At 63.6% G+C, this 14,407-nt stretch overlaps 1 protein-coding gene across 1 annotated transcript; it reads right to left on the bottom strand.

The window, feature by feature from the left end:
• Positions 1-676: 676 nt before the first annotated feature.
• Klf16 (KLF transcription factor 16) lies at positions 677-11,369 on the bottom strand. The gene is made up of 2 exons (XM_027952775.2): positions 10,796-11,369; positions 677-2,947 (listed from the first exon to the last, which is right to left on the bottom strand). Exons 1-2 carry the CDS (start codon positions 11,244-11,246, stop codon positions 2,646-2,648), a joined length of 753 nt encoding a protein of 250 aa, XP_027808576.1. The 5' UTR covers positions 11,247-11,369; the 3' UTR covers positions 677-2,645.
• Positions 11,370-14,407: the final 3,038 nt, after the last annotated feature.

Raw genomic sequence — 14,407 nt, 5'->3', positions numbered from 1 at the left:
AGTGGACGCCAGCTGCGCAGTACCAAGGGTGGTCACCAGGTGGCGGGCCAGCGCCTCGCCTGGGCGGGACTCAGAAGAGGGCAGGTGCGCGGGGGAGGCCAGGGCTGAGATCTTTTCCCAGGGAGGGGCTCAAGTTCCCACCGGCTGCTCGGTGCCCACGGGGGCACTAGGCCTCCACCCGGCACCCACCCCCACTTCCCAGTGGGAAGCTGGCAAACAGCAGGCACTCAGTACCTGAGCGGCAGGATGACCGGGCCCCAGGAACCTGGGGGGGGGGGGCACGGATGGGGAAGTGGGGCGCTCCTGAGGGGCCTTCCGGGGAGGAGCGTCTCGCCTACGCATGGGGTGCAGCGCAGGCCCTCACCGCCCCACCAGAGCCGGAAGGGGAAGGGGGCAGGCTGCTGACGCCCCCGGCGGGCGTCGAGTCACCGTGCTCGTTGCTAGGTAACCCGGCGGGCGGGCGGGGGGCGCAGCTGCACACGGCGTGGGTGACTGCGCAGTGCGCACTGCAGCAGGCCCCCTCCCTGGGCCCCAGGGCTGCGGGGAGCCGCATTGCAAGACCACCACCAAGCCCCGCACCAGCCCTGCCTCAGCTTCCCCGCGGGCAGGGCAGCAAGCCTCAGAGGGCCCCCAGCAGGGGTCCCTCCAAGGGAACAAACCACAGAAGACTCTGGGGCAGGGTTTAAAAAATGGCTTTAATTCATTAAATACAAGGATGAGGCCAGGCAGGGTGGAGGAGGGGCGCCGCCCACGGAAAGCACAAGTCCCTTGGGGCTCCCCCCCTGCGTCCCCTTCAGAGGCCACACCTAAATGGCTGGAACTGGGTCCCAGAGACCGCTAGCTCCCGGGGTCGGGGTAGCGGGGAGAGCAGGCTGCAGTCTCTGCCTCTAGATACCAGAGAGGGGCCACGGCTTCAGAGGACTTCCCAGCTTCCTGGGTCCTGGAAGCACAGTCCCACCCCTGCAGAGGACAGGCCCTGGGGGAGCTGGTACCAAGCAAGACACATCTGACACAAGGAAAAAGGAGTCCCAGCCCCCCCACCCCACCCCAGGGACTAAGGCATCTGACACTGGAGGAGGGTGTGCAAACAGATGCACCTAGCCTGCAAGGACCCTGGGAAGGACTGGGGTGCAGGCTGCACCGGGTAGACCCTCCGAGCCCAGCTCCAGAAGGGCACTGTACCCTGCCTCTCACCACCCCTGCCTTCCGCTGCGTCTGGCCTGGAGTTGGAGCCAGGAAGAAGCCAGAGTCACCCAAACCCCAAAGCCCCCAGTCAGGGGACTGGAAGGTTCTGAGCAAGTGGGCATGCCAAATTCCTGCAGCGCCTCAGGACAGGCAGACCCTTTCTAGGTCTGGGGCAGGACCCTGGATCCCTCTCCACTCCAGCATGGAGGTCCTGGGTCCTTCTTCCAAAAGGAAATCCAAACCTCAGTGGGAGACCCTGGAGAGGCTCTGCCTGGCAGGCTATCCTACCCACCCCACTCACAACCCCTGAGGACATCGGACCACCCACGGGGCCAAACAAGAAAGGGATTGGGGCCTGAAAAAATATTCTATCCGGTCCAAAAAAAACGAGCTATCCCCGCAGGCTGAACAGCGGGGCCTCCTGCCTCTAGTGTCCGAGCCCAGGGGCCACTCCTCTCAGGCACCCAAGAGCAAGAGGGACTTGAGGGCAGAAAGCCCAGGGTCGGATAGAGCCCGAGAGCTCCACTACGGCCTGGGCAATAGCCCACCTGCAGGGCAGGGACCGCTGGCATCTGCCCAGTGGCCAGCAGGGTCCTGTACAAGATTGTCTGTCACACAATGCCACAAAGGCCAAAGCCAGGGCCCCTACCCCAGTGGAAGCAAAGAGGTTGGCCCACAGCACCAGCCTCCCCAGACTCACACACACACACCCGGGGAGGGGGGCCAGCCAGCAGACAGCGGGCATAAATAACGAGCACACACACCCCGCGCTGCCACTCTCCTCAGGGAACCCCGGTTCCTTCCCTACCCCGGGCAGGGCCTGGGTCCCTGTGGAAACCCCAACACCTCCCCCTCCCTGGGGCCTAGGTGCTAGGCTGCCCCTCCCATGGGCAGAACCTATGGACACCTGAGATTGAGTAACCGAGTTGGGGGCGGCCAGCTGCACCCCCATTTCCCTGAACGTCTCCAATGGCTTTCGGTAGGGTGGGGATAGGGACAGGCAGGAGTTCAAGGGAACCCCTGGTCCGTCTATGGCTCTGTGCACACTTCATCCCAACCTAGAGAGAGTGGCCATCCCCTCAGCCCCTGGTACAAGCCCTGGGCCCGCCCAGCCTCTCAACCACCACCACTGGGGCAAGACAGAGGGCGTCGGGGCGTGGGGGAGGGCCTGCGGGCTGCCCACCTGGGGCCCCTGCAGAACAGACGGGAAGACAGTTGACAATCATGGCTATATACAGACACTGTCCAGGGCCAACTCCAAGGCTGACCCAGGTCCAGTCTCAGGCCCCTCCTTGCTTTCTCGAGGTGAGCAGGGGGCATCTTCAGGGTCTGCTGGAGGGGGCATGGGGCTCCGGGTTGTTCCCCACGTGGGCCCCAGGGGGCAGACATGTCCTCCCGTTGCTGGTGTCCAAGCCGAGGCCTAGCAGGGGGCCCACGCCCAGGGCGTGTGAGCGAGGGCTCTACAGGCCTGCAGGGGCTGGGCTGGGTGCCGGGCTGGGCGCAGGGCTGCTGGCCAGGCTGCAGGGCAGCGAGTTGCTGGGCGAGGTGCTGCGGGTGCCTGGGCGACGGAGAAGCTCCGGGCGGAAGCCAGGGTGGCGGCGGGCGTGCTTGGTCAGGTGGTCGCTACGGGTGAAGCGCTTGGTACACAGGGGGCAGGGGAAGCGCTTCTCACCTGTGTGTGTCCGGTGGTGGCGGGCCAGCTCATCGGAGCGGGCAAACTTCTTGTCACAGCCGGGCCAGTCGCAGGCAAAGGGGCGTTCACCTGCACAGAGGGGCAGAGAGCAGTCAGGGGGAGGCAGGAGGCTTCCACAAACTCAAAGGTGCAACCAGCCCGGCATTTCTCAGCCCCTTCTCCAAGAGGCTGTGTTCAGATGCGAACTTGCAATGAGCAAATGGGGCACAGCTCAGTGGCAGAGCCTGGCACATGCCAGGGCCTGGGTTCCATCCCCAGCACCACCAAAAGGAAGAAAGCAAGACAGCACTAAAGTCACCCCACCCACCCCGGGGTCCATCAGGAACCCGCCAGGAACCCCTTCCTTCTCTAGGTCCTAGAAACTCCTATAAAGAATGGTACCAGAACCTGGTGACACCTGAGGATATGACACCTGAGGATACAGTGTCCCCAGGTCTGCTGTTCCTCCCCCTCCCCAAGACGGGACAACATCCTTAGGAAGGATCAAAGGTCACCTAGTTTTAGGTTTTCTTCCGACTTGGAACCAGCAAGTTGGTTTGGGGAGTGGCTCCAAATGCAAATGAGCCACTCCACTCCCTCCATGGACAATTCTACCCCCAACCCCCAGTCCACCCTCCTGTGGGATATCCCAGAGCCTCCCAGGGGTCAGAGATCCCAACCAAGCCCCTCCTCTTTCAAATGACCATCGGGTCGCAAAGAAGGGTGCAGTCTGGGCAAGTTCCCACCCGGAAGCCCCTGCACTGACCACTGTGTCCCCTCTCTGGACCAAGAACATGTGAAGAGCCCCACCCACGCACTCCCAGAGCCACCTGTAGCCTCCGACAATCAGGCTCTGCCAGTCACAGAGGCCTCCGTCTCAGCCTCAGCCTCAGCCTCCAGAGCCCCTGACGCAGGGTAGAAGCCAGGCTGGCGGGGTAGAATGACCAGCTAGGATGGTCACCATGTAGATAAGGGCCCAGTGCTCAAGGGCGGGGCCTCTGGGAAGGGGCAGGGCTGCAGCTACCCCCCCCTCCCCTGAAAGACAGATGGTGCTGGGCAGGGGCAGGCACTTCCTCTGCAAATCCCTCCCACCACTTGGCCAGCCGCGCCCATCCTTCCTGGAACCTGGGACCAGGCCGCCGCCGTCCCGCCACTTTCTCCAGAACTGGGCCCACGGACACCCCGTGAAACCCGGCCTTCAGCACACAGCACACGACAACCCAGCAAACAGGGACCTCCAACGACTGGGGAGGGACAAGCCAGTGACACTGAGATTCAGGGTCCACCCAGACCCCAAGGGCACTGGGAGCCAGACACACCCAAAGAATGTCCGTTTGGCCACGCGCAGGGCACCCAGAAGGCTGGGGTTCCCGTGTGCTCTCCTGCATCACTGAGCTCGACCTCCAGCACCCAACCCCCACTGCTAAGGACAGGCTCTGGCCAAGTTGCCCGATTCCCCTGCAGTAGCCTCCTGGGTGGCTGGGATGACAGGTGTGTGCTGGCGTGCCTGGCTGCTCAAGGGTTTTGAAGGGTGGGGTGCACAGGGAAAGAGCTGGGCATGTTTGCGTGGGAATCTTCAAATGTGTGAGGCCCCTTGTGACACTGGATGGAGCCCCACGTGGGAAAAAGGGAGATGAAGCACCAGGTACCCTGGTGACACTGAGGTCTAGCCTTAGGGAAAGGACCTCACAGCCAGGGTGGCAGTCCTGGAGCGGGGACTGCATTGATCCGGGATGAGGGAACATGCCCGCCAGATGGGAGACGCTGGGAAAGAGGTGCAGAACTCGACAGAAAGGGGCCCTTCAGCCAGGGACAGGGAAACGCCCCCAGACAGAGCCAGATATGGGGGGCTACAGAGGTGACTGGGAACCAGCAGGAGGGTCACCAGGATGACGTGGTGACATCTCTGGTCTAAGCAGCTCAAGGGCTGCTCTAGGGGAGAGGACTGAGGAAGAGGTGGAGAAATGGTAGGGGCTGGGCTGCCAAAGAAGCACCTGCCATCACCCCACCAGGAAGGGGCCAAAGAAAACCTCCCTCCTCCTGCCATCCTCCCTGCTACACACCCACACCCCTGCAGACAGACCACTGGGTCAAAGCCAGCAGACACCCTTCAGGGAAGCTTCTTACCAGGTACCTCGGGGTCATGCTCACCTCTGGAGGAGCCAAAGGTCCCAGAAGGCTGTGACCCCAAGCAGCTGTGGGATAGGAGCTGGAGGTAGGGAGCAATTGTTCCCCAAGACCACCAGATCCCCAACTCCCTGGGGGGGCTGCCCCCCATAACCCAGGCCTCCCTCTCAATCGGACCAGAAGCCCTAAACAGCCCGGAAAGAAGCTCCACCCCCCAGTCCCCAAGGGGCAGATCTGACAGCTCCTAAGGGAGTCTGGTTATGGGCTGTGGCTGATGGCTTTGGCAAAGACCAAGAGATGAAGGGGCCACACTCCTTCCTGGAGGTAAGCCGACCCGTCGCCATCTTGCAGGGAGCAGCAGGGAAGGCCATAGGGGAGAGAGGCTCACTTCCCCATTCAGGGCTGCAAGGCTGGTCCCGCCTCCCAATGGCCCCTCTCCACCCCAGTTCCACTTTGCAACCAGCAGGTTGTGAGACCGCGAGGGGTGCCAGCGCCCGCCCGCCCGCCCGCCGAACGCCGCTGGGAACACAGCTGCCGCACGTAGCTGCTTGGTGGCGGCTGGGACATCAGCAGCCCCAGCCGGCCCCGCTCACGTGGTCCTGCCAGGGAGCGGGGGCCGGGCTAGGGTCCCCTCCTGAGCGTCGGCCAACCGCCGCCCCACGCTGGGTGGCGAGGACACACGTGCGCACGTGGGCGGAGGTAGGGGGTGCGCAGCGTCGGGCACACGGCCGCAAAATGCCTGGCCCAATCTTACCATCCTTTCTGGGGGGTTAATTTCGGGGGGGGGGCAGATGGGGATGGCCCAGAGCTGAGTCCACCAGAATTCCAAGTACAGCCACCTGGCTACTACGGGCTACCTGATTGGAAGGTGGCCACAGGGGGATGTGGTGGGTGGGGACCACGCAGGAAAGGCACTGTGGGCGGAGCCAAGGTGGACTTGACCCTCTGACTCTGGCAGGAAGGGTGAGCTCAGGACAGCAGGGCTGCCTGGGTGCCATGCAGGAAAACGGGAAAACGGGAGGCCAACCTGCCACCCTGCCAAAACAGCTCAGCTGGAAGAGCGCTAGCCTTCAGTCAAATGGAGGCTCGGAGGCCAGGGCATCCGGCAAACCTGGGCCAGCCTGTGGGGTGGCACCACCTGCCCCATGGTCTTGAACACCATCTGGTCCCTGATCACCTACCCATTCCACTGCTGCGGCCCTCGACCCCCCAAGCCAAAGCTTCCCACCATGTCACAAGCTTCCTCTTGGGAATCACTGTCCTGTTCCTGCCCAAAACATCAGCAGACACATCCCTGGGGTCCTCACTCCCTCACTTCCCCACGTGCCACCTGCCAGCAAACCCCACCACCTTCAGAATCTCCAGAGCCCAGGCGGCTCTGCCCAGCCCTGCAGCGGCTGCTCAGCCCTAACTCAAGAGTGAGCATCGAGGTCTCCACCTGGGCTGTGCGCAGAGGGTCCCCTGACTGCTGGTGGCCCCCACCTCCTGTGCCCTTTGTCAGCTTTTCTGTCCCGAGCCTTCTTGTAACTCATGGTGATATCTAGACACCCCACTGTGAGCCAAGGGCAGGGTGCTGTGTGCACTGCTGAGTCCTCAGCAGGACCTGGCATGGGGCCTGTGCAGTCCTAGAGGACCAAGCTCAGGACTCGGGGAGAGCAAGGCACCAATGTGCTCATCTTCTCCGTTACTAAGCACACCCCTCCGTTTACTTAAAGACACAAGGTCCACCAACAACCCAAGGCCCCTTGTCCCTCCTAGACCACCCAGCCTGTGTGGCCACTTCACACTCAGACTGGTACCTTCCTCTTGGGGATCTTGGGGCCTGAGGGCGAGGGGGACACACCCCTGCGAGGCTCCCTACCCAGGCGTCCAGCCCCCTTGGCTGGTATCACTCACCAACTCCCAGCCCATCTGGGCCACTTTTATCAGGCAGTCTGGGTGGGGGATAGTTATCATCCCCCACAAAGTTGGGGGGCCCTGTTCCTCCCACCAGCTGGGGAGCCTGCAGAGTGGGGGAGGCAGTCTCTGGGCACCCAATGGAGGTGTACCTCAGTGCCCCTGGGCCTGGCACACCCCCTCCCAGAACTGCCAGTCTGCCCCTGGGGGCACTCACAGCTCTGCCTGCGAGACGGGCTGCTATCCTTCTAGGCCCCCATCCCCAGTGCCTCCTCCTGGGGCAGTGTCACACCCTGCTGACACCTCGGGCTTCCCTATCAGAAAACTGAGGTCACCCTGGCCTCCCCCTGCACCCCATCCTCCCCGACCCCAACTGGCAGGTTGGCCCACCTCCCACCCTCCCTCCCAGACCTGCTCCACCCTCAGCCCTTTCCACCCTAATCCCTTCTCCATAAACGGATTTTCCTCTGCCAAGCCAAGCCTGCCTCCCCAGCCCCGTCCTTGGGATCAGACAGCCCTTCACCTTGCCTGCCCTGCACCTCCCCACCTCAAAATCCATGCCCAAGCCCAGCCCACTCCTCCCACGGGGAAACCCAGCCTCCTGCCCCACCCACCCAGGCCAGCCGCAGGTCTGAAACCCGCTCCTCTGGGAGCCTTGTTCTCCACAGCTGTCCCTCCCTCCGCGAGGTTTCACAAGTCCTGGGACAAGCTGGCCTGGCAGCACACACCTGTCATCCTACCAGTTCAGGAGGCTGAAGCTGGAGGATCACAAGGTCGAGGCCAGACTGGACAAATTAGCAAGACTCTATCTTAAAATCAAAATAAAGAATGAAAAGGGCTGGGAATGGAGCTCAATGGTTAGGACAGGGACCGGTTTTGTCCCCCAGGGCCTTGCACAGCCTTGGCACACAGCAGACACTCAGTGATACCTTTCAGACTTAGGTAAATTGGGACCTTAGAGAAGAGTGCAACAGGGGGTGACCCTGCAAACCCCTCCAGGGACACTAGTAGTTGCCACAACTGGGATGCTCCTGGCGTGGAATGGGCGGAAGCCAGGAACACTGCTCAGCAGGCTGCAGTGCCCAGAGGGGGGACCTCTTCCAGGTCTGAGCTCCTCGGCTGGAAAGGGGCCAGACACCCCCCCGAGGCACACTGCTGACTGTACTGGGCACTGGGGACCAGGGACAGGGGGCTTCTGGGCATGGAGAATGTTCCAAGAGCAAGGAGTCCACAGCACGCCTCTCCTTCCACCCTGCCCCCACCCCATCCCTGGCTCACTCTAGGTATCCACAGCAACGGCATCAACATCTCCCACAGCTTCCAAAGTCCTTCCCCGCCCCACACAGGGGCACTCCACAGGGCTAAGAGCTGTGGGCACAGGGGCCTGTGGTCCAGGCTCTACCCACAGACCAGGTGGTACTCTTCTGAGAAAAAGATCCTGCTGCTCCTCCTGGCCCCCCTCAGCTCAGGGTCAAATGTGGCAAAGCTGCTGGGGACACAAAACTGCACACTGCCCTTCTTTCTGCCCTGAGAGCTAAGCCAGACTGCTGTCCCCTTGAGATCAGGAGAAAGTCCCCAGGCAGAGTTGGGTAAGGACAGGATTCTCCCAGACCACAGCCCTACAGACAGCAGGTGACTAACAACGGCATTCAGGGTGAACCCAGCTGGCCTTAGGACCAAGTAGGCCTTCCTGGCTTCCCAAGCGGACCTAACAGTTGCCTCGACCTCCCTTAGGACTACAGAGACCAAAGCCCTTTCCATTAAAAGTGGCCCTTGGACGCTAACCCACCGTGGTCCTGGGCGCGGAAGAGACCGTGAATGAGGAGTCATCCAGCACGCTAGAAAGTAAATCAGAGATGCCTGGGTCCAGGACTGTCCTCCTAGCCACCGAATGTTTATTATAAAGGGGGCTTTGTGGTTGGGGGCAGGGACTCGGGATCCACCCAAGGAGGGCACCCTGCCCTCCCCACCATGCAGAGGAGACACAGTGCTGTAGTGAAATGTCCACCTGCATGCCGGCATCCCAACTCGCCTTCAGGCCCCACTTCTTCCCTGTTTCTCATTCCACATAGGATGACCATGCTGACACCCCAGAGCCGGGCTCAGGGGCAGACGCTGCCATCGCCTCAGAGCCTATAGACGCATCCCTTGGATGCCACAGTGGGAGGTGGCCTGGCCTCCCCTTTGAACCAACCCAGGAAGAAAGATGGCCCAGAAAAAAACAAACCAAGCCAGTACACTAGTACTCAGAGCCACACCATCAGGAAACACTGAGGTTCTGGAGCAGGACAGGAGCGGGTGTGCAGCCGTGAGTGGAGAAGGCAGGGCTCCCCCAGGGTCCACCTCACCCCACAGGGTCCACCTCACCCAACAGGTCATAACAGCAAACCCACTAGCAAGCAGCCAAGGCACTCTTCAGCTCAGCCTGGGCCTGCAGGCATCTCCTTTTCTGCCCCCAAAGTTCCCTTGCCACTTTCACAGCTCCTCCCCAAATGTCTCTCCTGCAGAAATGCATGCCCAACACACCCTGGAACCTCTCAGCAAAAGGTGGAGACCTCTGGCATTAAATGTAGAGTCCACCCTATATTCTGTCCTGCTAGGCTCCAAGGTGGGCAGAGTGTCCTGGCCCCAGGCTATGAGGACGAAACAGAAATGGGGGAAATGCAGAAAACAGGCACTTTCCGCGCCCACTACCCTACTCCCTCCTCCTCTCCAGCCTCCAAGTCCAGCTCCTCACAACCCAAGGGTGGAAGCTTAGTCCCTCCATTTGGTATTGGAGACCCTGCAATGTGTCTGGGGCTTGCCTGCAGAGCCATCTCCAAGACCACCTCTGCTGCAAGGCCCTGGCCAACTCTGTTCCTTCCCTGAGAGGCTGTGGAACAAGTCCCCTCTGGGTGCCAGTACCCCTAAGGGATCCCCACAATGACCCTAAGGAGGCAGCCGGGCATCCTTCACCCAATCCAGAGCAGATAAGTCACCCGCTAAGAGACAGACAGGATGGATGCTCCATCCAAATACAGCCTCACATCACCACCTTTGCTTCCCCTCTACTTTCTGAAGGAGTGAACACGCCAATGGCCAGACCCCAAAGGGCCACAAAGGCCCACCTTCCATTGCCTACTCCAAACCGCCAGCCCGGTGGGGTGCCGGAGAAGGGCTGGCAGTGAAAAGATGACCAGGGCGCAGATAGTATGCGGATTCCCCAGACGCCCAGGGCTGGACTGCTTTGCGCTTCGACCCCGCGCACCTTCGGGGATGCCTCACGAGGTAGAGGAAATGGGCAACACGCTGACGAAAAGTGGTGGGATCCCTTCTCCACGCCTCTCCGCTCGAGGCTCAGGCCCCAACCCGCACTCCGACGCGCCCTCCACCTCGAAAAAATAGAAAACGGAGGAAAGAAAATGTGCCAGGCACCCCCACCCGGGCCCGGAGCCAGAAACTTAGCCGCCCTCGTGGGAGAATCCGCGCGGCCACCCAGAAGGCAGAGACCCGGATCCTCCTCCCTCTTCACAGATAAGGAAACTGAGGCTGGGGGAGGGGGAGAACCAAGAAGAACCTTGGAACCGGATGCTCCAACCACCTGCCCTCCACCCACATCAGGACGCAAGACTGAAAGGAACTTGAAACGAGACCCAGGGACGGTCAGGCGGAGAGCGATCGCGCCCGCTGACCCCGCCGCGCCGGCGCCCCGCTCTGCCGGAGCCCCGCCACCGCCCTCAGCTCGCAGCCCGACCGCGTGGCCGCCACGCCCCCCGCGGGCCCCACCCACCGAGGCCACGCCCTCCCGGCGGCGCGGCGACGGCCCGGGCGCGCCCCCCTCCCCGCCCCCCACGCGCCACGCAGTTTCGGGGTCCCGGCGGGGGAGGGGGCTTGGGAGGCCACCCCCGCGCGGTCGGGGATCGTGTCCGCGCTCACCTGTGTGTGTTCGCAGGTGCGACTTTAAGTGCGAGGACTTGTAGTAGGCTTTGGCGCAGCCCGGGAAGGGACAGCGGTGGCTCTTGGCGGCGGCGGCCGGCGCGGCGCCGGGGGCGCGGCCCGAGGACGGGGAAGAGGCGGCTGAAGACGAGGAGGCGGGCGAGCCACCCCCTGGGGCGGCTCCGGGCCCGCCGCGCAGATCGGCCAGGATGCTGGCGGCCAGCAGGTGGGGAGCCGCGGCACCGCCAGCTCCCGGGCCCGCGGCGGGCGGAGGCGGCGGCCCCGGGGTCCCGGGCGGGGCGGCCTCCCGGCGCGCCGCGCGCACATCCAGGCCGGCAGCCGGGCCCGCGCCCTCGGGGCCGGGCCGCCCGCGGTGTACCACGGCGCCGGAGGAGATGGCCATGAGCACGTCGGCGGCGAAATAATCAACGCACGCCACGGCCGCCGACATGCCGGGCAAGGACGTGGGGTGCAGGCGCAGCGGGCTGAGCGGAGGCGGCCGGAGCTGAGCCCGTCCTGCCGGTAGCGGCTGCTCGAGTGCAGGAGGCGGAGGAGGAGGAGGAGGCTCGGCGCGCGCCGCCGCCGCCGCCGCCCGCGCTCGGCCCGCCCCGCCCCGCCTGACGCGCCCTGACGCACCGGAGCCCGCGGGGGCGGCCGAGGACCGCCCCGCCCGGAGGACGCCCCCTCGGGGCGACACGGCCACGCCCCCCGCCGGGCGCGCCCTCCACCGCCCTAGGAGCCGCGCGCGGGCTCTGGGGGCGGGGCTCAGGCCAGAGAAGCCCGCCCCCTCGGTGCGCCCACTCCTGCGCAGGAGATCGCCGGGGTCTCCAGCCTCGAGGGCGCCCTCTCCATCCTAGGGCGCGAGACCGGGGAGCCCCGCCCTGTCCAGGCGCACGTCCCGTGCCCTTCCCGGAGAACCCCCTCCCCACACCGGGAAGCGAGGCTGGCGAACCCCGCCCGCACCCCGGCACGCCCCTCTCCCCGGAGCGCGCCCCGCCCCAAGTCGAAACGCCCCTCCTCCCGGGGCGTACCACGCCTCCTCCCGGAGCGCGCCCCGCCTCCTCGCGGGCGCGCCCACCCCACGCCGGGGCGCGCGGCCGGCGGGAGCCTGCCCCCTCCCCGGACACTTCCACCTTCGTCCTGGGCGCGCCCCCGTTCGCGATGGGGAGGGCTCGGGTCCGCACGTGGCCGCGGTGGGGGTGCGGAAGCAGCCAGCTCCGCCCCCAGGCCACGTGCGCGACCCTTCCCCCGCTTCCCGGTCCAGGAGCCCGGCTTTGACCACGCTCCAGGTCTCCTGTCTCCCAGTTCTCTGAAGTCCTCCATTCGCTGTTCCCAGCGCCCCGCAGGCCTTCCCCTGCCTGGGCACCAGGTGTCGTGTGGCAGAGTCCGCGAGGTGGGGAGCCGGGCCGACCCTGCGTGCGCTGGTTCCTGTTTTGCCCTGGGTTCGGGAGTTACTCGTGCGCGGCCCCCTGGGACTGGGGAGGACCACAGTAGGGAGAAGAAAAGAGAAGGCGGGCGAGGCCGCGAAGGGCAGGCCGGGGTCGAGTTGCCACAGCAAGGATCTTCGCCCTGTTGGGACACAAGGGTCCCAGGCGTCGCTTCCTGGCCCTGGGCTAAGAACCCAGTGACTGGGTCGGGAAAACAGGTCACCTGATGGAGGCCCCTGGAAACTCCCAAGGACGTCCAGGCCAGTTACGTAGCAGTGAGGACGCTGGGGACACGGATGAGCATGGTCCCCCAAACGTGCAGGCCGCGGGCGCGGGCGGGCGCGCGGAAGTCAGCCAGCAGACTCCCGCCCCTTCCTAACTCCCGCAGGGCGGTGGAGGCCGCGTAGTGGCCGCGGGGGCCTCCAGGAGGTAATAACGGCCTCCTAGAGCCAGATCCACTGCTGTGGGGTCTCAGAGTTGCTGCCCTAAGCAAGGGGTGGACTGCGACCCGGGCCCCATCTTGGGTCTGTGTCCATCCTGTCCCATCATCCCCCAGCTAGCCACCAGGCTTGGCTAAGCCCTTCTGTTATCTGGCTGGCCACTTCCCCTGAGTCTCCTTAGCTCCCGGCTTCCCGCATTTGGTGATGCCAGCTAGTATCCCTCAGAAGGTTACAGCTGAACCTTCTGGGGTCCCCAGTGGTGCTGTGGCTGGACAGAGGAAGGTAAGGAGAAGAAAGAGCGACGTGGGAGGGTACCGTCTCCCTCCCTAGGACGCCTCCTTCTCTTCCCTGGGCATCCAGTGTAGTTGTAGGCGGAGCAGGGTGGACCCCTGGGCAGGCCTCAGCCCCTCCTGTCTGCTGTGATTGGGATGGTGTGCCTGGTGGTCTCTCCCCCAGAGCCCAGGCCAAGCACCTGTGCCGACAGGAGGAAGCAGCCAGAACCCTGCATTCCTTCCACTGACAGTTACTGGTCCAGAGGCGGCCCCACCTGGAGCTTGAACATCACAGGACTGTGCTCCTGAAACCTGAGGACACTCCAGGACTATGCAGTAGGCAAGGCGGTCCCTGTCCGGGTATCCCATCCATCACCAGGATCAAAGCCTGTGGCCATGCACGCCACGCTGCAGTCAGCAGCCCCGACGGACCACACTCCACCCCAGTGACACCCAGATGGACATGATTTGTACAATGGTAGGGGCCTGCTTTTGTCCAGGGATGGCCCCTACACCCCACTATCACACTGCCCGTGCTGTTACCCTGTCCTGTTGTACAGGTAGAGAGGTCAAAGCTGGAGCAGCTGTGGGTTCTGGGGACACACCAGGCTGAGGCCAGGTGCGGTTCTCGGCACTGTGTCAGCCCTGCCTCGCAGACCTCAGCTCCTGCCTATCAGCGGGGTTGCTCCGAGGGGCTCAGGGACAGGTCTCAGCAGGCAGCAGCCAGATGTCACTGGGATGAGGAGAGGACTCCATGCCAGGGCCACACCTGGGAAGATCACAAGTGTCCAGGGGTACACCCACAGCAGATACCCAGGGTCACGTATGAGGATGGTGCCATGCCAAGACTGGTCTCCCAAGAGCATAGCAGGGAGGGGAGGATGGTAACTGCCCATGGAGAACCTGTGGACCCCCGATCTGGTGTCAAGGTCACATCACAGGTAATGTGGCACAGGCATGCGGTATCCCTAATAGGACGTGAGAGAGGCCTCGCCTTTAGGTGTCCTTCCCCAAACCCTTGATCACAGTCTGAAAGACAAATCCAGTCAGGGAACTTTTCTCACAGCACCTGGTCAGTCCTCAAGCCGGTCAAGGGAAGTCTCCAGGGCCTCAAAAGCCATGACAGAGTTTAAGGCTGAAGACCGGTGAAGCCGTGCAGCACGGGATCCTAGATGGGGCTGAGGACCAGCGGGACAGGGTGTGGAGGGAACATCCAGGAATGGGCCTAGGCTAATGTCCACCAGGAGGCAGGCTGGGGCGACAGGCCTCCAGGCCACCTCCCCAAACTCTAACCCGAAGGTTACACTAAACAAATCAAAATGAGAACACGCAAGTGTGGGGTGGGCGCCAACTGCGTCCCCTCCGCAGCTCACCCCAGCGCCTCCTGGGGTTTGAACCTGGGGATGCGTCACCAGCTGAGCCCCAGCCCCAGCCCCTTTTCTTTTTTGACACATGGCTTGCCAGCTGCAGAAG

This window comes from Marmota flaviventris, chromosome 1 (assembly GCF_047511675.1).
Source record: "Marmota flaviventris isolate mMarFla1 chromosome 1, mMarFla1.hap1, whole genome shotgun sequence".
Classification (NCBI taxonomy): Eukaryota; Metazoa; Chordata; class Mammalia; order Rodentia; family Sciuridae; genus Marmota; species Marmota flaviventris.
Note: the sequence above shows the minus strand (reverse complement) of the source record. Positions and strands in the feature narration are given on the sequence as shown.